The sequence below is a fragment of the Vicia villosa genome, linkage group LG1 (assembly GCF_029867415.1).
Source record: "Vicia villosa cultivar HV-30 ecotype Madison, WI linkage group LG1, Vvil1.0, whole genome shotgun sequence".
Lineage (NCBI taxonomy): Eukaryota > Viridiplantae > Streptophyta > Magnoliopsida > Fabales > Fabaceae > Vicia > Vicia villosa.
In genome coordinates, this window is record NC_081180.1 from 248,261,333 (window position 1) to 248,285,677 (window position 24,345).

Below are 24,345 nucleotides of genomic sequence, written 5' to 3' on the forward strand. Positions count from 1 at the left end.
CACCTAGAATAACTTGGAAGTAAGACATGTGGTTGCCTTTTTCTCTTCACTGAATATCTTGTTTCAATGTTCTCTGAAGGATTATTTTAAAAAGAATTACTGGATGACTTACTTGCCAGACTTACGGTTATAATTTTGGGGATCGAAGAACTCAAATATAAATATTCCAAGTGAATATATGTGTAACAGATAACTTGGAAGTAAGACTTAGTTCAAAGATTTTTAGTGGTATGTTTGTGGATCAGATAACTTGGTTCAATGAGTTCCAGTAAAAGACAAATTTTACAGTCTCTCAATGGCTCGGGGAACTTTAGATTGAAATGAGGAAAAAGAAAATATTTGAAAAAATAGATTATTTTTATAAATGGGCATTTTGGTCAAAAATGATTTATGGTTGGAGTTGGGGATAAATGTTAGGGTATGGGGTAAATTTTTCCTAAATTTTTAATGCAATCCTCGCTTTATATGTGACAACAAGTACTACAGGATAACTATCTCGTGCCAATAAAATCCCAAAAAAAACAAGTCTAATTATAAGGTCTCAACTCAAAGCATTGTCACAAAAATCTAGTGAATAAGTGAAGCATTACTAAAAGGATTTCACACCTGATATGAGTTGCAATTCCACTACATACCGTCAAATTTATTCATGCATTTTTCTGTGACGATCAAGCAGAGACATTTTTAACCATCTACAAATTGCCACGTGTAGCAGATATGATCTCATTCTTACTCATGCAATTTACACCTTAACTTGAATGTTAGAGTGTTAAACTTACATGTCGATTCCTCTTCAGTGCACCTGAGATTTATACCATGCATCAGAGGACTCACTCCCTCTCATCGATGATCTCTTGTTCCATGACCAACACACCTTGAAAAATAAATTAAAATAGGAGAAAACTTAGATACATAAAATTGGAGAAAACTTATATACATTTTTTAGATATTGTCCTTATTATTTTTCAATGAAAATATGACAAGTATATTTAAATATAACTTAAGGAGTGAAAATAAGAAAAAGTTACATATGTATAAGAGAAAATTATACACTTATCATTTTATTATTTAAAAATAGTAAGAATCACACCTAAAGAATTGTATCTAAGTTTTATCTAATAAAATAAAATAAAAGAAAATCGATGCATACTTAAAAAGAAAAAAATTAAAGCCAATTGTTTTGTTTCCTATACATAATAATCAATTTGTGGTGCTATTGCGCATTCGAGATTTCTTTTTAATAATTAATTTTTTTTAAAAAAAATACGAAATTAACTCATATTTTAAAAAAATTACACCAATAATCATGTTTGGGGTGTTTTACACGTAGGTGTCATTCCATATGACGCCTCCTATTTTTTTAAAAATTTTTCCAATTGCGGATTTTTCTTCAAATTTATCTGCGGAATATTTTAATATTTGGTTTGCTGGTAAATCCGCAGGTAAATTCACATGTAAATCCTGAATTTTTTTTTTAAAAATAGGATGCACTATATGGAATGACACCTACGTATAAAACACCCTCAAACATAGTTACTTAAGTAATTATTTTAAAAAACGAGTTAGTTTTGTATTTTTTTTAAAACTTAGTTATTAAAAAAAAAACTGCATTAGAAACTAAGAATCCCTTGAGAATAAAGGGTGACTTTATTTTATAAATATTAAAAAAAGTATAATCCCAGAATCTATAATTTTGATCTTCTCAACCACATGTCAATGGCATATTTTTGAATCAATCAATTCATATGATTAATGTTACCCAACTTATTGAGTTAGACAATAAAGTTGGAACTTTCAACATCCTACACGGTTTATGAATAAGATTGATCTCTAATTATGATATGAATGACTTTCCATTTCTGCTACAAAACTTATTCCAAAAGTGGAGGTTTAAAATCCCCACGTTTTATCGTAAAACTATGGCTATGTTCATTGTTACCTAAACACCACCAATCACAATACCAAACTAACAAAGTATTTATAAAACTAATTCAGTTAACATAATAAGACAAGTTAAAATAACATTCTGTTATCTATAAATAAGAGAACTCAACAGTCACATGTATTCTCAAAAACATAGAAAAAACAAGAAACAAAATGCATGTTTTATTATCCTTAAACTCAAGCTTAAGTTTAATCAACATTTCAAAGTCATACAAACATCATCATAGCCTTCCACTTTCAAATAATCATCAGAGACAACCTCGTACAGTACAGTTTTCTGTCTCATGCAGAGCCACAAAAAGTGTTCCAATTAATCATAAGCTAGATGATGAAGATGGAAACTTGTACAAGATTCTATCTTTGAGTCCTAAAACTGCAACAACAGATGAGATAAAGAGAGCTTATAGAAGAATGGCACTTCAGTATCATCCTGATGTTTGTTACGATGGTTTGAAGAAAGTCGAATCGACTAGGATGTTTGTAAAACTGAATGAAGCTTATAAGATATTGTTGAATCCAAAGCTTAAAGAAGAGTATGATTCTAAGTTATTGGGTTTGGGTGATATGAGAAGAAGTAAATGGATGGAACAAGTTGTTGAGTTGAATAGAAGATCTCATCAACGTAAGGGTGGTGAATCATGGGGTTGTAGAATGAGAGCCAAGAAGAATATGAACAAAGTTCATCAGAATATCTAGTTTTTCAATTAGCTTTCTTTTCATGTAATTATTTTGTTGTATTTTTCGTTAATAGTTGAGAATAAAGGATATTGACTATTGTGAACCAATCACAATCATAATAAGTGTCAAATTATATTGTTATTTTTAAATAAATTATATGATATGACTAAATGATAAATTTCTTATTAGATAACAGTGTAAAACTATTTTACACATGTTAGTACAATACCTTTTAACTCTTAATAGTTATTTAAAAGCTCGTAATTTGACACTATACAAAAATAAATTATTTATATATTACATTTTTTTAAGCAAGATGTATTAATAAGAGAACTAAGGATTCTTAAAATCTGATACACATGAATCGAGATAAACTCAACCAAAATAAAAGGAGATTAGAAACCAATTGAATCTATGAAAAGAATAACAAAGAATCTTTGCTAAACTCGTAAAATTACAATTGGGATAAGCCCCTATGAAAGACACCTCTAAATTAAAGATTTAATGTTCCAAATCGTATTTAGAAAATTCCATGGGTCTTTTCGAAAAAGAATATCATTCCTAAGGAGCCATATATTTCAAGTTGTAGCCAACCAAATGCAACTTAATTTACCCTCATTCAATTTCATGTGCTTACAAAAATTGTACCAAAACATGAAAATCCCTTTTAGGATCCTCAACCGTTACATCCGACATACCAATCCACTCCGCTATTTCCCTCCAAATCAACTTGACACATTAGAACACTTGAAAAAAGTGTGATCTACTGATTCGAGGATAGACTCACAAAAAAACACAATTAAGAGAATCATTCGGAAAAATAATATACCTCTAATCTTCAAGATTGTCCTTTTTTGTCTTTTTGCTATTTTTGGCAACTTTTTGTCGAACTCCCGATTTTATTCATTCTGTGACTTTTCTTGATTAATTTTCCACCAATAGTCAATATTTGGATAATTTTCCCGATTTTGACCCGAAAGTCAACTGTTCCGATTTTTCCGACTATTGATGAAATTCCCGATTAAATCTCTTCCAATCAATTCCAGTCAAACAAACACCTCCATAAGGTCAGCATGAGAAGTTTTCCACACATAGAAGCCATTCCTGATTAAATGTTGACCAGAAAGTCAACTGGTTGACTTTGGTCAAAGAAACCCTGATTCAAAGGACCAGACGATTTGCAAGCTTGCACTCTTCAATCAATGCCCTGATTTGAAGCAGAGAGACACCCCAATCCAGGAGGACTTCAATGAACATAGAGCCACATGATTATACCTCAGTTTTCTTATTCTCTGATCAAACTTCTTTGCAATGGAGTTTTTTTCTTGCTAGCCTTTGAATAGTACCAATGATATGCATGCCTGGGTATGAATTATGACCTAAGTGATGTATGTACATGAATGCAAAGCCTAAGCCAGTTAGAAGTAAAGGGTGATAAGTGCCAAAATGTCGATATTTTGAGTATGTAAATAGTGGCACTTATCGATACTTTTGTTAATACCGTTTGAATAATTCCCCATTTTGTGTATAAATATGTATACTTTGTGAATAGTTGTATTTTCATATACTTTTATACCATTTGATAGTTTTCCTTTGTTTTTATAGGTATTCATGCTTATTGGAGCCTTGAGGAATAAAGTGTCAAAGGCACGGCTTCGATTTCGCAGTTTTGGTGCAAGCCCGCTTAGCCACCATCAAGCGGACTTCCAAAGAATCAAAATAAGGATGATCAAAATCATCAATTTGGTTTCCATTCATTCATTATTGGATAGAGCATTGAATAAGCTTTCCAACGCTTCGAACCGGGCGCAATTTGGAGTTACGGTTCTCGAGTTATGGCGAAAACAAAATCTGATTTTTAGCAGACTCCGCTAAGCGGAGGGGGTCCGCTGAGCGGAGCTCCAGCGGAGCAAATCAGCGTCTGGATGCAATTTTGAGTCCGCTGAGCGGAGGGGGTCCGCTAAGCGGACCTGCTAAGACAGCAGCTCGTTAAAAGGGGCCAAAATCACATTTTTAGGTCATGGTTTGGGTATTTTTGAGTCCCAACACCATCAACTTCATTCTTAGAGTAGAATTGGCTTAGAAAACAACTTCGGAGGTTGCATAAGGATGATCGGGGGTGGATTGAGCGTCGAACGGAGCTGACAAACCGGGAGATCTTCGGTTCATTTCTCTTCTTCTTTGTGTATTTCTCTTTGGTTGGGTATTGTTTGTATATTTACTTGAATCTTATGTATATTTACCGATTATAATATTATGTTTAACTTGCTTTACAAATCTGTGTTGATATTATTCTGGATTTTTGCTCTATGCTGGGGATTTGGGTTGCTTTAGAGATAAACTTCTTAAATCCTAATCTAGGATGATAATCTGTTGGTTCTGAACTCTAGAGATAGATTTAGAGCTAGCATTCACTTTGGGTATCTGTACTTAATGCTTTCGTGTTTGAGCGGCGCGCGAGAGATCGCCGACGCGAGAATACGGATGTTCTCGCGACTTCGCGTTAGAGATAACCTTAGTTGTGAGATGATCTCGTTTGTGCTCCAGAGATGGACGCTTATGTGAGAGATACGTGATGACATAGATGAGTATCGTAGGTTGAGTATAATGGGTTGGTAAGTGTATGTTTGTGAAGAGTGAATATATTTACATTCCTGATAAGTTATTTCTCTTCTAAGAATGTGTTTATTCTTTTCATGTCTATATCTTTGTTTACTTTTTGCTCATTCAATCCCGAGCTCGAAACCGTAGAAACTGTTGAATGGCATCTCTCCATCTCTGAGGACGATAATTCCCGGATCAATATTTCTAAATCTTTTTTGTTGCTTGCCCTATACTGCATTCAACAAAATGGCGCCGTTGCCGGGGATGGTTGTTTGAATTGCATCGCAATAGTTTCCGTGGTCTTGATCTTTGTATATAACGTATATATTGTATAGTTTCAAGTGTATATATTTACTTGTACATGTTTACTTGTTTATGTTCACCATATAGTTTCTTGTATATGTTACATATAAGTATACTTTTATTGGTGAATGTTGGTGAAACATGTTGATCTCGGATGAGCTCTTTAATAGCAAATCTTCACTTTTCAACTTGTTAATCCAACATTCACTAAATTTTCTCTTTGTGTATGTTAATAGTTAAATGTGTTTCATGTTTGTATATATGTGTTTGTTCATATACATATTTGTATACTTGTGTTTTCCTTTATGTTCGTTTAATCATTGTATATATTTGTACCAGTAACATTTGTTGAGTGGTTGGTTAGGAAACTTTCTTTAGGCTTGTGCGGTGAGACGTCACCATGGCATGACGAGAGGAGGCTACTTTCCAAACACCGAAACAATAAAGGCGTCGAGCTAACGACGTAAAACAAGCGCTTGTTGGGAGGCACCCCAATGGTTGTAAATATTGTTTATATTTCTGTTTATGAGTTATTTAGGTGAAGTGGTGAGTGATTGGAACAACAGATCCTGTTCTGATTTTTTTGGTTTCTGCTATGTCTGCTAAGTGGAGCATAGCTCGCTAAGCGAGCATAGCAGAATTTTGTTTTTCTGCTCTGTACCAGTGGGGTTCCCATTCCACCTGGTTCACTCATTTTTCCCACTTTCACCAAGGCTAATTAGTAGTATATATTGGTTTTGTTTTTCTAATTCTTTTATTGGTTGTTTGTACTCGAATTTTGTTCGGTGATTCGAAGATTTTTGAGGTGATTTTCCAAAGCTTGAGTGTTTCAACTTGCGGATGTATGGTAGGATATTGTTTTTGAAGTTGTATCATTCAAGGTACTCATTTATCGCTTTCTATAACATAACATGTTTAGGAAACTTTTCATTTGTACAATTGCCATACCATTCATTCTTTTGCATTATTTGCTTGTTGATTGAATCACGTTAGTTCCCAAACCATAAATGTGAGGAAGCTTTCCATTGTTTACATATGCTGGAGGCCACAATCTTTGTTTGAACTGGATTTTATTATGCTTAATCTTTTTTTATGTTGATTTTATGAAAGCATGAAAAGGATCAAGGCATTTTGTTTCATTTTGAGCACAACTACCAAAACCAAATAGTCAATTCACCTTGTGAGTGTGTGATCATTTGTTACCCCTTTTGAGCCTTTTTGTCAATGTCCATGTTGTTTTTGCTAAATGCTTATCTTTGAGTGTTTAGTTCTCATTTTTGCATGGATGATTGATTCTTTATTTTCTTGAACTCTCAACCATGATTTTTGTTATGAATTTTTACCTTGCCTTAGAAAGTAGGGAGTATTCACATGATGGTGTGGTTGAATTCAAGTTGGGGAGAGAAATGGTTGCTACTTATTTGGTTGTTTCTATGAGGTTGAAAAGAAAGGAAAAAAAAAAGAAAAGAAAAAAAAGTGAAAAGAAAAGAAAAGAAGAAAAAAAAGAGAAAAAGTTTTGAAAAAGAAAAAGAAAAGAGAAGTGAATAATTGTGCTAATAAGTATTGTGATTGGTTTGAGAAACTTGTGGTTATGAAAGAAGTTTAATCGAGATTTTGTTGTTTGAATCTTTGGTGGATTGATCACTCCCTTAGGTTTAGGAAAGTTTTTGTTTCGATTAGCCTTAGGACTTATCCCTTGTTTGTTTACCAAGCCACATTACAACCTTGAAAAGCCCTTGTGATTCTTGCTTTCGTATATTCAATGTGATTTTTGGATGAATGCATAATTTAATCTTTTGTTTGCAAGATTGTTGGATGAGTGTTAAAAGACCTTCACCTTTGTGTGTTCTTCATCCATTGATGAATTTTTGCTAGGTGTGATTCATGATGTGAGCATGTATTGTGTTAGAATGTTTTGTATGCTTTTTGTGCTTAGGATTCGTTTCGTTTACATATTGTCGTTGTAGGATAGTGGTAAGTATTTACTTTGTTTATACGTTTTTGTATTAAACCATACATTTGTTTTTGGTTTTCAACACTTGTTGATTCACAATTCTTTGGTTTATTACTTTTGATTCTTTGATTTATTTGACATTGTTTGAGGACAAACAAAGTTTCAAGTTAGGGAGAGTTTGATAAGTGCCAAAATGTCGATATTTTGAGTATGTAAATAGTGGCACTTATCGATACTTTTGTTAATACCGTTTGAATAATTCCCCATTTTGTGTATAAATATGTATACTTTGTGAATAGTTGTATTTTCATATACTTTTATACCATTTGATAGTTTTCCTTTGTTTTTATAGGTATTCATGCTTATTGGAGCCTTGAGGAATAAAGTGTCAAAGGCACGGCTTCGATTTCGCAGTTTTGGTGCAAGCCCGCTTAGCCACCATCAAGCGGACTTCCAAAGAATCAAAATAAGGATGATCAAAATCATCAATTTGGTTTCCATTCACTCATTATTGGATAGAGCATTGAATAAGCTTTCCAACGCTTCGAACCGGGCGCAATTCGGAGTTACGGTTCTCGAGTTATGGCGAAAACAAAATCTGATTTTTAGCAGACTCCGCTAAGCGGAGGGGGTCCGCTGAGCGGAGCTCCAGCGGAGCAAATCAGCGTCTGGATGCAATTTTGAGTCCGCTGAGCGGAGGGGGTCCGCTAAGCGGACCTGCTAAGACAGCAGCTCGTTAAAAGGGGCCAAAATCACATTTTTAGGTCATGGTTTGGGTATTTTTGAGTCCCAACACCATCAACTTCATTCTTAGAGTAGAATTGGCTTAGAAAACAACTTCGGAGGTTGCATAAGGATGATCGGGGGTGGATTGAGCGTCGAACGGAGCTGACAAACCGGGAGATCTTCGGTTCATTTCTCTTCTTCTTTGTGTATTTCTCTTTGGTTGGGTATTGTTTGTATATTTACTTGAATCTTATGTATATTTACCGATTATAATATTATGTTTAACTTGCTTTACAAATCTGTGTTGATATTATTCTGGATTTTTGCTCTATGCTGGGGATTTGGGTTGCTTTAGAGATAAACTTCTTAAATCCTAATCTAGGATGATAATCTGTTGGTTCTGAACTCTAGAGATAGATTTAGAGCTAGCATTCACTTTGGGTATCTGTACTTAATGCTTTCGTGTTTGAGCGGCGCGCGAGAGATCGCCGACGCGAGAATACGGATGTTCTCGCGACTTCGCGTTAGAGATAACCTTAGTTGTGAGATGATCTCGTTTGTGCTCCAGAGATGGACGCTTATGTGAGAGATACGTGATGACATAGATGAGTATCGTAGGTTGAGTATAACGGGTTGGTAAGTGTATGTTTGTGAAGAGTGAATATATTTACATTCCTGATAAGTTATTTCTCTTCTAAGAATGTGTTTATTCTTTTCATGTCTATATCTTTGTTTACTTTTTGCTCATTCAATCCCGAGCTCGAAACCGTAGAAACTGTTGAATGGCATCTCTCCATCTTTGAGGACGATAATTCCCGGATCAATATTTCTAAATCTTTTTTGTTGCTTGCCCTATACTGCATTCAACAAAGGGGTAGGACAAATTTGGGGTATGACAATCTGAACAAGCATGTGTGACGAAGAATCGAAGCTAACGAAATTTCCGAGGAAATGCCGCCGGAATGGACTTCATACGATAAAATTCGAAGAAGTTATGAATTTTCGAACTCGGCGCGACATACTCGAAAACACACTTTTTACCGAGACAACGCGGCGATCCTTAAAATTCTGGGAGTTTGCCGTGCATAATTGGCAATCGGTCCGAACATATGAAATCTTGGTAATGATGGTACGGAGCTCCAGTTAAATTTTCAAGCGAATCCGACGAGCGGATTAGGAGATATGAATTTTCTGAGGTCCGAAACCCTACATTCAGCACTGTTTTTCACTACGAAACCTCAAGTAATTTGCAAATCTGGCAACCTTCCTCAAAGAATTGGCTTCCGAGCCGAACACGAAAGTTGTAGATATCGTCGAAACGGTCAGGACAACACGGGAACTTAGCTCATATCACCTTCCAAATATGACTTGTGAATTTTCTCGTATTTCCACTATTTAAACCATTTTTCACACCGTATCTTCTTAAACCCATGGAAACTCTTTATTATTTTTCTTCCATTTTTGAATGACGAAATAAACGTCATTATTAACTTATAGCTCAAATAAATAGGGCAAATTTTGGGGTGCAACAGCCTCATGGAAGGTAGTAGAGGTTGTTACGAACCATCGTAAGAACGCTATTACTTTCAATAGTGAGTGTCCGCCGAAGCTGAATGGCCTAGAACCTTTTAACCCATCTAAGCCTTTTTAGGATGTAGCGAAGAAAAAAGATCAAGTACCAATTTGAGCTTGTTGTCATGCGATACACTCAGACGAGGTCTTTTTAGGCATATTATTGGCGCCCATGAGCAATTGTGCGTGCCGGTAGTATCCGATAGAAGATTGAAAACTCTGGGAACCTTTGTAGAACCCGATCGGCAGGTACAAAATTCCTTAGAACACGCCTTGTGGGATGGGTAGACCCGTGGCTCCATGCTCGTGACGTCGAACCTTTGAACCTGGATTGTGTGATTTTGTGTGATCTTGTGCGCTCTTGAAGATCCTTAGACAGAAGCTTATTAGTGAGGAGTATCCATCCGAACGCTTTAATCTTGAAGGGGACTTCCATTTTCCAAACTAGGGCTAATGCTTTATCGAACTCGTTTTAAGGGGCGAAAGGAGTACGAAAACATGCATAAAAATGATAGTAAGAGATAACAAAAAAAATCCATTTTTTCGATCTCCCAAGAAACTAAATCAGTGGAAGCAACGCTGCAAACAACATCCTCAAGAAGAAACCGAAGTTCCAGCATAGCTGGTGCGAGATAAGGATCAATGGATTTCAAAGTCTCCCCAACACCAGTCTTCCTCCCTCCAACCCCCCATCCCAGCCACTGACACTCCCTTCAACCGTGAAGCCGAATAAAGAGAAGGAAAATAGTCCTTTAGAGACGAATCACAAATCCACAAAGAATGCCAAAAGGAGGTAGTGAAGCCTCTACCTAAACAGTTGTTTACTATAACATCCTTTTTGCGAGAGTTCCTTCCAAGCGATAAGATATCCTTCCACTAAGAAAAAGATGCCTTGTTGAAATCTTCTTCGTTAACCACCTGCATACAAATGTCACCATAGCGGGCTCGGAGCAAATTGTACCAAATAGACTTCGAAATTTGAAGGATCCTCCATCTCCATTTGTTTAGAAGGGCTAAATTGAAATCACTGATTCTTTTCAAACCAATCCTCCCTTATCAAATGGACGACACAGTTCATTCCCATCCACCTAGTGAATCTTTCTTTTCGCTTCAAAACCTCCCCACAAGAAATTACTTTGAATCTTAGTAATTTCTTTAACGATATTTACCGGAATTTTATAGAAGGACATAGTGAAAATAGAAAGGGAACACAAGACAAATTTTAGGAGAGTAATCCTCCCTCCTAGATTAAGGAACCTATTCTTCCAACCCGAGAGACGCCTTTTCAGTTTATCCAAAGTAGGGTTCCAAGTCGAGAGTCTCCTTGGATTAAACCCAATAGAAATGCCAAGAAAAGTAAACTCCTTTCCTTCCACTCTACAAGATAAAAGAGAAGAAGCGGCTTCCAAAAGATTGTTGCTAACATTGATACCAATTAACTTAATTTTGTGATAATTGATACCTAGACCCGAGACCATTTTAAAAGCTTTCAACACCATCTTGATAGCCCAAACTTGCTTCCAACTACCCTCCCCTGTAACACCTCTTTCTAATACCCCAAATATTTAACATATTATCAGAGTAAATAAGTACGCATATAAACAAAGGGCGCCACATCGACGTTTCCAAAAACTAAAAAGTTTCAAAAACCAACATCATTCATCATCAAATATACAATTACACCTAGTCATCAAGGTAACACCTTTCACTTGTCATAATTCATCAAGAATATGCATTCACACTGGAAATAATAAATACTCATGTATTTCATAAATGATCATGTCCCATACCATAACCATATCTCAATAATAATCCACAAGATAATATAACGTCATATCCAAGATATTCGGCACTATGGCCTCTCAACAACAAATAACAAAACATACATGTTCACAAGATAATATCATAATACATATCCAAAACAAAACATGAGTTCAATACTACTAATCCCAACCCAGTGTTACATGACCAAAGCATTGAATCACTATCTAAACTCCCAACAAAACTCGGACGCTCTCCGGCTAACCTCGCACGAGCTACTAAGCGTCTGAACCTGCACGTTACCAACAAAGGGTAACATTCAAACAGAAGGGTGATAATTCAAATCATTATGAAGAAATTATAATAAAGTACCATGATTTAATTAACAATCATAGGAATTTATCACACGTCGCATAATCATGTAAATAGTATTATTCAATATATTTCACATGTTCAAGTATGCAACAAAGTTCAATAGTATAATATTCAAAAGGATTCAATACTATTATTCCAAATATGTACACAAACTATCATTATCACATATTCACATTTATCACCAAATTATATATCCAAACATCACCAAATTCAATTATCACTTCTCATACACACATAACAATCACATAATTGCATATATCCAAAAATCACATAACACCAATGTGACTCAATGCAAGACATGTGACTCTATGCATGTGGTACCAAATGTGAACCCAACGTTTCACCGCTTTCCGATCCAATATCTAGAATCCAAGCCACGCTTCCGATTCGGACAAGATCAAAGCCAATACGCCTATCTCCAATTAAGGATCACGTCTACTATGCCTATTTCCATTCAAGGATCAACGTCTCTTACCATGTGAACCCACAGTTTTACCGCTTCCACCATAAAGACAACCATGCTATGAATGTATGTACAAATACCAATAATATATGCAATTAGGATTATACTATTTATATATATATATATATATATTTCTATATACTACGCCTATATTCATATACTATTTATATATATTTCTTCTACCAAAGCTATCTATAACCATAACTAAGTAACACATATATCATTAAATACATGAATATATATACTATACCAAAAAAATGATGATAGGTGATACTCATCATGATGCTACACTATATACAAACTCATATGTGTCTTTTCAAATACTGCTATATCGCTACAGGACACCCAATGAAAAAAGAAGCAACAAGGGTATATATAACGAAAAAATAGAGTATGCATTGGTATTGGCTTCTTAATTTATCTCTTAATCTCACTGATATATCAATTCCAAACACAATTAATTATCACATATCAAAGATTATCATCAAAACCTAATAATCACAAATCATAGAAATTTAGGGGTTTCTCCCTAAACATGTCAAAACCTATAATTTGAAGAAAAAAATCCCTAAATCATGTTAATCTACCCATTGACCCAATCATACTAACCCATAATAATAATGATTCTCCCCCTTACCTTGGTAAATTTGGACTCTTTCACCATAGCTCTAAGCTTTTCTCTAAAAGAAATCCTTTCTAACATCATTTGGAGACACACCTAAAAACCAGTTCGGAAATCGGCTTAACAGACGAACTTAAAACCCTCAAAATGAAAATCGCTCTGGTCAGAACTTACCTTTATGAGTCAGGAAAGCCGTGTCCAAGTATCGGAACGATCCAACAGTTGGGTTGAGAGATACGCCCGATTTGCCAAGGTGGTTATCTGCTGAAACTTGTTGCGAAAATTGAGGCTCCCTCTATAATTTTTCTTCTTCCCTTAAGTGCTCTTCCCTTTGAGTTTTTCTCTCTTCTATTTCTTCTTTCTCCCCCAAAATGAGTTATGATTCTCCAACCCTAATATCTACTCTTACTATCTCTTATATTAATGGGCTAAACCCATAATCCATCTATTATGTTATATTCTACCATTTAGGCCCAAATTATTAAAACCTCTCTAATTACTTAATTAAGGCAAATAACACAAACACACACATAATTAAATACTTAAATAATTATTATATCACATAATAACTAAATAAATAAATAATTATTAACTACATCAAATAATATAATTACTAAAATAATAGCGAATAAAATCGGGCTGTTACATCCCCTATCAACAATGTATCACCCGCGAATTGAAGAATGTCAATTTTACATTTACCGTTAACAAGAAAGCCTTCGCATTCTCCAATCTCTATCGTTTTCTTCATCAAGCCCGAAAGACCTTCCGCAACTAAAACAAAGAGAATAGGAGAAAGCGGATCTCCTTGTAAGTTCAAGAGTACGCCTAACATGGGGATGAATTAGGATTTTGAAAATTTATCCGATTTTAGAATACTTGTTCTTATTTTTCTAGTTTGGTGCAAAAGTTTATAAATGTGTTTCTTTCTTTTCTGATTTATGATTTATAATGAAAGCGGTAAATGCGGAAAAGTAAAAAGCACAAAGATGTATCCTGGTTTCCCTCACATTCTAAGAGTACTCCAGTCCCCTTTCAACACAAAAGGGATTTCATTATTGTTAGATATTTGTACAAGCATAAACCAAAGACTTCTCCTACAATCTTTTAACAACAAAACTACCAAAAGCATCTTCTTAGATCAATCAAGTTGAAATGAGAACGATTCTCTCACTTTCAACCTCTTGCTTCCAACAATCCTGGATAGCAAGGTACAACCAAGTAGAACAAGAAAACAACTCTTTCATTTTTACTCTCTTGTTTACAACAATCTTGAAAACAAGGAATACAATCAAATCTAGAAATTGTTTTGAATAGATAGGTTTATAGTAATTATCACTCTAAGTGATATATCAATGTAATTGATCTTCCCTTCCAATGATAATATTTCACAAGTACTAGGTGTTAGATTGCTCAAGTATTTTCTGGTGTAGATGATGTGAAAATATTTAGAAAATATTTTAAATAAAAGTTGAAAACTAGAAAAGTGAATTATGAAAATTCTAAGAGTTTTTTATTGGAAGAGGTGAATTTGAATTTGAAATTTCATGTATTTATAAGTGCATAACACCTCTAAAAAACACGGTAAAGTCATAGAAAAATAACATGAACAAATGTCAAGTTAAAATGAAAAGGTTTCATGAAAAGTGCATGAAAAGGTGTTAAAAAAGTTATTTTTTTTTTCAAATTTGTATAGGACTTGTTAAGTCGGTTAAAATTGTCACTTGACTTATCAAGTTCGCAGCAATTTTCAAATTTTAAAGGCTTAAATGCACTTTTGGTACCTATATGTTAGCGAGTTTTTGATTTTCGTCCCTGCAAGTTTTTTTTTTGTTTGAGTCCCTATATCTTACTTTTTGCTTGAGGTTTAGTCCCTAAAGCCAAAATCCGCTGGAAAATCTGCAGGTTTCCTGCGAATGTTGATTTTAAGGACTAAAACGAACGCGAAAATAAAAAATGTAGGGATTCAGACCAAAAAAAAACTTACAGGGACGAAAATCAAAAACTCGCTAACTTACAAGGATCAAAAGTGCATTTAAGCCAATTTCAAATTTAAAAATACTGTTTCAGAACGTTGTATATTATGGCGGTTTTTATGCTGTTACGGCTGATCAAAATGCCATAATTTACCAAAATCTGAATGTTTGAAAAAACTGAAAAATTAAAAAATTGTCTAAATATTTGAACCAACCTTATTCAACATCTTTTGATTTATCCAAGTCAATACATTATATTTGAAAGTGATTTGATATGGTTCAGACATGAAAAATAATATATTTGAAAGTGATTTAACATCGTTCAAACATGAAAAATAATATATTTAATTTGAAAGTGATTTAACATGGTTAAAACAAAGAAATAGATTTTCCAATGCATGATAAATAATAAGCTTTTTATGCATTTGAATCAAAGATTTTTTATGCATGGTAATTTTGAGAATTTGAGAATCTAAGACTTTAGTGAAGGTAAATATTATCATTATACCTTCTTGAAATGCAATAGCTTGAATCCAAAGCCTTGAATCATAATGCTTTAAAGTTTAAATGTAATTGCTTGAATTTGAACATGATGCTTTATCTGTAAATATTTTTATCTTGAACAGTATTTTCCTTAGATATTTCTCTCTCAAAAGTAGGAGAAGTCCCCCAAAAAATCTGATTTGAAATATATATATATATATATTGCTAAAAAAGTCGCAGACCGTGCTTAGCCTTCTTCGCACTAAGCGCACTCTTACTTAAAATTCTTAAACCGTCTTGTAGCATGCTGTTTTTTTACCTTATTTTGCTTGAAAACCTTCTTTAGTCCAATCCATGCTCCAAGCTTCCACAAAATACCTAAGCCTGAAATTTCTTACCAAAAATTTATTATATACAAATGATTTACTCGATTAAATTCTAATACGACTATTTACACTAAAATCAGGGGATTTTCCAAGAATTTGCATGAAATAGAATTGAAAAGTACCAATTACTATACTTAATATTAACATACTTTGGTACCTAACACTTTTCCATTCACTTTAGATCATATCCTTGCTATTCAAGATAAAATGAATGCACCATAAAATCATCCTTCTCAAGATAAGTTCAAACACTTGATCAACATCAATTTGATTTTCCATTACACTTCATACTCAAAAACACTTAAATAATTTCATAATAAATCTTGGTCAACACCAAATACATTTTTCAAACTTCTTTTTTATAATAAAAAAAATCAAATCTCGTTCCCTTCTTTCTCTCTTTCTCATTATAATTAGAACGCAAGTAAACATTACGCTAACATTCGATCACAAAACTAACTAAATGGATTCCATCGAGTACGATGGATGTGAGGGGTGCTAATACATTCCCCTTGCATATTCTTGGATGCAGTTTTTTTTTTATATTTGTAATCACACCGCAATTGCGGTCTGATGCGGATGTAGACGTACACTACCGCAACCGCAATATTGCAGTCGTATGACATGATGTTGTCCGCAATTTAAAACCATAATATGAACTATGTTACCCAACTTATTGAGTTAAACAATAAAGTTAGTCAATTTGAGATAACGAAAATTAAGAAAACCTAAAATTAGGAAGGGCTGTTTTTTTAAAGTAGGTCTTGCCTAAGACTAAAGGGAGAATAATGTTATCCAACTTATTTTGTGGGGCTATAAAGTTAGCACTTTTAAATAAAAGTTAACACTTTTAACATCCTACATAATCCATGATAAGACTGATCTCAGAAAGGGTAGTCATGAATGACACATTTAGTTAGGTTAATGAAAGAATAGTTGAGAAACTTATGCATTTTATATAGATTAGGTAATCAATTATGCAGTAAGCAATCTTAATGTGAATTGTAGATGCAAGTCTCTTTCCATTCCAACTACAAAACATTATTCTAATGACAATTGTTTGAATAATGATATGTATTTAACAAACTTTGATACGGTAGATGTCAATTTTACCACCTTTGTAAGTTCATATTTAAAATCCTCACGTCTTATGGATATGTTGAGTGTCACCTAAACATCTCAATAGTTTAGGTATGCATTCAAAAATTGTTATGAAAATATTAATTTATATATAAACTTATTAAGTGATTAGGTCAAGATTAGAGCTAATTTAATGATTTCTCATATTTATTTTATTACCTTTATTGATTATTTAATAAAAACTAACTTTTCTCCATTTATTTTTTTAATTATTTTATTTTATTAATTTCACTTATTTATTTATTATTTATCTTATTTTTTATTATGATAATTCATTTTGAAATAATCAAATGTCTGAGACAAACCTCTTTGATTTGAACATCTTTTTTATATTTATTTATGTGAGACACTCAAGGCTTCACCATTTTCTTCCAAAATCAGTCTCTTAAAAATTTAATATTGTCTTTCTAAGATTACTACTAGAATTCACAAACTCTTATTTATGTTTTCAGTTATAAAATTATGAAGGTTGTAAAGATATCAATGATAAAAATATTTGTTTATAGCTGTTGAAATTTAACGGTTCCAAAAAAGCTCAAAACATAGAATCAGACAAATCAAACTGCCTACTAACTCATAGAGGTGTTCGCCGACCAGTTTGGTTTGATTTTGAGAGAATTCAATACCCAAACCGATTAAAATTATATGGATTGGATTTGTAAATTTTTGTGATAAACTCAAACCGAACCTAACCAAGAAACAACGAGTTGATTTGGGTTGGATTGACCGGGTAGATAAAAAAAGTAAAAATATTTGAAAAAATTAACTTATTTACGGAAATTAGTTTTTCATGATAATAAAAAAAAATAGTATTAATAGTGTTTAATCATAAATATTAGACTAGCAATTTTTTCTAATAAATTCAAAAATATCTAACAAGAAAAATATTTAACATAAAAGCTTTTGAATCTACAATTAGTCACTTACGATAAAGAATGTGTTTCATAGTTCTATGCTCATTTACCACAATACACATACGATATTTTACTTTTTTTTCTTTTTGAAGTTGAATTATTTATAGTAATTTTATGATAATTAATTATGGTTGGTTTGAGTTGGGTTTGCGGGTAAAAAATTGAAAATCCGATACCCAAACCAATAGTCATTGGATTTCATTAGTTTGGTTGGGTTCTTGTTCGAAATAAAAAAATATTCAACCCAAACACTATGGTTTGGTTTGGATTCCGGCATGATTCGGATTTACTCGAACCAATGAACACCCCTACTAATCCAGACATACTATTGGATCGGCTCCTCCTCCAGCCTCCTGTGGCGTCAGCTCCGCCACCAACCTCACTCAACATCGTCACGCCAGTCTTCTACAGGCTCACTCGATGTCGCTGCTCCGCCACTTTTCTCACTCTACTTTTACATCTAATTTATGCAATATCAAAATATATTTGTTGTTCATCACTTAGGTTTAGATTTTAAAGAATGCTTCAATAATGTTTTTTAACTAATTTACTTTGTTTAGTTTTTATCTATCAATGAATTTTCACTATCTTAAACATAAAACGGACCGTGTGTACAATATTAATTTTTTTTTAAAAAAGTTTAAATAAGTTTTTTATTTATGTAAATTGACATATTTTTTAGTTTTGTTTTTTGTATTTTATTTTTCTTGAAAATGATTCTTGAATATTAGAATTCTTTTGCTTTTAGTCCTTAAAGTTAAAATCCGCAAGAAAATTTTTAAATTTTCTATGAATTTTCCTTCGAATTTTACTGGAGATTTTAATTTTAGGGACTTAAACCAAAATAATTTACCATATAGGAATTATTTTTAAGAAAAATAAAATACACCAACTTGCAAGAAACAAAAGTAAAAAAATAAAATAAAAATTAAAAATAACATTCCTTTCAAGAACTGATTTATTAGACGGAATATGTATGTATATGTCAAAATAAAAAATAAAAAATAAAAAATAAATAATAGTAACACAAATTCAAATAACATTCTTCTATCTATAAATAAGAGAACACCCACATGCATTCTCAAAAACACAGAAAGACAAGAAACAAAATGGATGTTTTATTATCCTTAAACTCAAGCTCAAGCTTAATCAACATTTCAAAGCCATACAAACATCATCATAGCCTTCCACTTTCATATAATCATCAAAGACAATCTCGTACGGTTCACTTTTCTGTCTCATGCAAAGCCACAAAAAGTATTCCAATAAATCATAAGCTAGATGATGGAAACTTGTACAATATACTATCTCTAAGTCCTAAAAGTGCAACAACAGATGAGATAAAGAGAGCTTATAGAAGAATGGCACTTCAGTATCATCCTGATGTTTGTCATGATGGTTTGAAGAAAGAGGAATCAACTAGGATGTTTGTAAAACTGAATGAAGCTTATACGATATTGTCGAATCCAAAGCTTAAAGAAGAGTATGATTGTAAGTTATTGGGTTTGGATGATTTGAGAAGAAGTAGGTGGATGGAACAAGTTGTCGATTTGAGTATAAGATCTCATACAGGTAAGGGTGGTGCATCATCATGGGGTAGTAGAATGAGATCCAAGAACAATATGAATAAAGTTCATCAAAATTGCTAGTTTTGCAATTAGCTTTATGTTTATGTAAGTATTTTGTTGTACACTTTTCATGAATAGTGTTGTTTAAACACTCATAATTTGACCGTGTATAAAAATAAATTACTTATATCTATTGATTGAAAATATAGAAGTTCACCATAAATTTAATTTTGTATTCAAATTAATCACGCGTCATTAAAAATGGCATTTACATTTGTCAGACTGGCATGGAATAACTATGCCACACCATTTCAGACATCCCGTGTACATACATATATCATCAAATGGACAATCCACTCTATGATTCTGGAATGGTTGAATATGATATTAGCAAATGCTAGCATGTCCAATACATGTCTCTCAACTCATTCACCTTAAGCACTTCTTGCTTGTATGCTCATCTCATAGTTCGCGGAAGTCCACCATCATTAGTTGCAATATGATTCTCTCATATTTTTCTACCAGTTGGAAAATACTCATGAATTTAACATTGTTACAAAATTAATACTATCAATAAAGAAATAATAATAATAATAAATAAAAGCAAATAAACTAAATAAAATTAATACTTGTAACAGAGTGTCATATTTGCCAAGCTGCTTGCAAGTAACCATAGAATCATCTCCTAAATATCTGTAGATGTGACCAACACAATTAACTCCTAACTATATCTACTACATCGAGCCAAGTCTCTAAATAGTAGTAGATACTTTGCCTCGACAAGAGTAAAAGTTTTATCGGCAAAAATAGTACAACCGACCAGCATCATCATATAGGCATTAGCACCACAATCAAATCTAGAAGCAGCTCGATGACGTGTAAATATGGTGTACATCCATTCCAGCTTATAATAAGCACCTCTATAAGCATGTAGTTGTACAGTTACCTCCTCAAATGGCACACCCAGTATATCAACAAAAAGAGAAACAACATCTGCTTCAGTGATACCTGGTGGAGGGTCCAAGAACTCTCCCTAATCAGAAGGTGAAGCAGATAAGAAATGTCGTCCAATGTAATGGTCATCTCACCAAATAACATATGAAATGACGATGTCTCTAGATGCCATCTCTCTACAAATGGAGTCACTAAGTTTTGGTCCATCCTCGGCAAATTGGTTCTCTGTAGTGAAGATAGGCCATAATCACTCAACCGCCTCTCTATCTCAGGTGAGGACAATGTGGAACCCATCCTTTAAGTTTCCTCCCATGTGCAACTACCTTGAGTTCTTTTTGTGGACATCTCTCCTGAAAAATATTTAAACTATATATTATAAAGGGTTAAATATATAAACTCCCCTGTAATGTTAGCGAGATTCGGTTTAAGCCCCTGTAAAAAAAAATTTTTTTAAAAGCCCCCTTGTAATTTCCAGATTCCATCAAATAAGCCCCCAATTGCCAGATTGCATCAAAGATTCTCTTTATTTGCTAACTTGGCAGTCCATGTGGCATTTTTAAAATTTTATTATTATTTTTAAGTCCACCTGGATTTTTTAATATTTTTATTTCATTAAATATTGTTTTTCGTTTTTATTTTTTTTTCATTAATTTAAGTTTCATTTTTTTCCAGAATTATTTAAACTAAAATCTAATTAGAATTATATTGGACTAATGGTCCATTATCAACTTGTAATTAATTTATTCATTTATATTACTGTGTGGTATATAAACACAAAATCATTCCCTAACATATCCAATGTGGGACTCTAGCCAGAATGAAACAAGCTGAACAAACACTTAACAATCTATAATAAGTGATGATGATTGAATACGCTATATTTTGGTTTGTAGTAGAGAACATAAGTGATGTGGAATGCAAATATTGTGAGATGAAGGTGGAACAGAAACAAGAGAACGACATATGAATAGATGCTGACGTATTTTGTTTTGATAGAAAGGTAGATGAATTGGAAAAAGCCATTGTTGTTGCTTCTAAAATTGTTGGTGTAAATCTGGGTAGACTCGTATAGATACACATAAAATCACAAGTTTGAGAGTGTTTGAACAGTAATAAAATAGACAGAAAAACAATGCTTGATCAATGCTCGTATAGATACACATTCTTCACATTTAACATATGTAATGCTATGCACATGAAAACAACATCCATTCATGGTCGTTCATGGTCGGGCTTGGAAACAACACAAGCAGTGTCTCATACATGTGAATATATTTTTGTGTTATCTTAATATGGTGGTTGAGAGAATGCTTGTGAATGACAGTGATGGTTTGTATAACAACTCACAGCATCACAAATATGTGTTTGAGTTCATTCAAATATGCATGCATGTTAATATAACTATTTTAGCACTACAAAAGACATTTAAATATAACTTTTATTCCAAAAAAAAACTATCTTATGTTTGGTGAAATTGAACACAAGCAAGAACAAGACACTGAAAGCTCATGCTATGAAAGTGAGCTGGCTGTGATGTGAGCTTCACATGACTTTCTTCTCGGTTTTTAGCTTGCATCCAACAGAAAATTTGTGGTAAACATGAAACATTAATATAGTTTAATTATCTGATAGTATTTATCTATAGTTAAACTATACTTAAACCATGCATGCATACTTAAACTATATTGTGAAAATTTTCAACAATTAAATATAGTTTAATTATCTGATAGTATTTATCTATCTATAGTGTGTTATGGAAGTGGCTTTTTTTGAAGAATATGATATGTTGTAGTGTTCATAAAGAAGTTCCTGGTTGGTTTTCCATGTAACTTCCAAGCCTAATGATATGTTGTTGTTGCACCATAACTAGTACGAATGATTTGTACTTGAAGTTTGTCTGGAACGCTGGAAATGTTGCATGCTTCTACTTCTCCATGTATAAATCAACCATGCGTAGATGGTGCTTATATTTTGTTCTTAGTGTTCCACTGTAAACCATTGATTGTTTCTGTTCCACGAAGAAGTGGTTGATGATGATTCGGGTGCAGCCATTTGCAATGAAGTTTGGTTGGTGCAGTAATAGCAACACTTCAAGTCCCACATCGTTTGGTAAATAAACAATATCAGTGTTTATATACCAACCAAATATATAGTATTATGAAACAAAAGTAATATGAGAGTAAGTGGGCTGCTAAATCTAAATGGGCTTAGACCCAAATGTAATATTTTAATAATTTCTAAAAATTATATATAAAAAAAATATAAAAATATAAGAAAACGTAAAAAATTATATATATAAAAAGTATTATGACAAAAAATTTGAAAAATTAAAGAATTCCACGTGGCTTTAAAAAAATTAATAAAAAATAAAATTAAAATCCAGCTGGATTGCCATGTCACTGAAAATTGGAATCTGGGCTGAAATATTGGACTCAGGGGCTATAATGATGGAATTTAAATATTACGAGGGATATTTTACAAAAAAAATTTACCAGGGGCTAAAAACAAATCTCGCTAACATTACAGGGTGGGTTTATATATTTAACCCTATTATAAAATATAAAATTAAATAAAAAGTTATTAAAAATAAAATGGTTGTCACATATAATAGAGAAATGCATTAAAATTTTAAGAAATTTTACCTCATACCTTAACATTTATTCACCTACTCTTATAATAAATCATTTTTGACCAAAATACTCCTATATAACTTGTTAGATAACAAGTTATCTAACTTAACCTCCAAGGACTTGTCTCTCTCATCGTTTATCAAATGTGAAGAAGGAACAGCTTTGAAGGCTAGGTTGGATGTGGCCAATATTTGTATTAAAACCTCTATTTTCAATAGAGTGGAGGATACGATTAAGTTGGTGATAGATGGAGCGGAGTTCACCGTCAATATCTGTGAAGCTTTAACACCTAAGTCTGAGGTGAGGAATTTGAACGTGAGAATAGGTGAGGAGTCAGACTCTGAGGAGTCTTCCCTTTCGGCGGACGGTGCGTTCTCTGAAGCGTCTGAAGGGGAGGCGCAAACGGTGGAGGAGGAAAAGGTGCCGTCAGATCGATGTGATGTGTCGATGGAAGGTCAGTCTTTTGATGAAGCAGATATCCTAGGAGGCCACAATAATCTTTCATCAAAAGGCATATTGTCGGGGGAAGAAAAGAAAAAGGGAAGTTTTAACTTTTCTGCAAATCTCTCTTGCTCGAATTCCGAGGGGGAAAAGTCAAAGTCTATTAAAGGGACCTTGTCTAAAGTAGACTGTAGCAGAGTGGGGGATTCTTACGAAGTGGGGCCACCTTTTGTGTTAGAACCGGTTTTAGTTTCTGGGCTTAATGGGCCAAAATCTGGAATGGGCCTGAATGGTGGAATTGGTCCATTTGACAAAGCTTGCCAAGATCTGAGTTTGAGTCATAAAAGCCTCCCTCCTTTGCAGAAAAAGAAAAAGAACCTTAAGCTGAAGAAAGTAGCAGACCTGGGTGAAAGAGTGGAGTCTTCGTACTTTGCTTGTATTGCACCGAGAAAGTCGCAGTCAAAGGAGGTGCGGAATGGAGGTTCATCATCCTCGTCGGAGGATCCCATATCATCTGGTGAGTCTTTCCCTTTTTCTCTTGCCGACTCGGAAATTCAGCGATGCAATAATCGTTTAGCAGGAAACTCTGATATTGGAAGGAGGGTGTGGGAAACTATCACAGGGCTGGGGGTAGTCAGTACTAAGAAGGATTCGGAGATTGTGAAACTAATTGATGCTATGGAGTTGAGGGATAAGGAGGGTGTCAGTGGGAGGAAGGTGATAAACAACACTGATTTATGAATCTTTTATCTTACAATATAAGGGGAGGAGGTTTGTCTTCTAAGAGGAAGAGAGTAAGTTTTATTATTAATTCTTATAACATTGATGTCTGCTTTATTCAAGAAACTAAG

At 33.5% G+C, this 24,345-nt stretch overlaps 2 protein-coding genes across 2 annotated transcripts; both read left to right on the forward strand.

The window, feature by feature from the left end:
• The first annotated feature begins 2,025 nt into the window (after nucleotides 1-2,025).
• On the forward strand, nucleotides 2,026-2,829 carry LOC131625278 (chaperone protein dnaJ 20, chloroplastic-like). The gene has a single exon (XM_058896164.1). It carries the CDS (start codon nucleotides 2,098-2,100, stop codon nucleotides 2,638-2,640), a length of 543 nt encoding a protein of 180 aa, XP_058752147.1. The 5' UTR covers nucleotides 2,026-2,097; the 3' UTR covers nucleotides 2,641-2,829.
• A 16,152-nt stretch (nucleotides 2,830-18,981) lies between these two features.
• On the forward strand, nucleotides 18,982-19,692 carry LOC131625282 (chaperone protein dnaJ 20, chloroplastic-like). Its single transcript, XM_058896166.1, has one exon. The coding sequence runs from the start codon at nucleotides 19,011-19,013 to the stop codon at nucleotides 19,548-19,550; it is 540 nt and encodes a 179-aa protein (XP_058752149.1). The 5' UTR covers nucleotides 18,982-19,010; the 3' UTR covers nucleotides 19,551-19,692.
• Nucleotides 19,693-24,345: the final 4,653 nt, after the last annotated feature.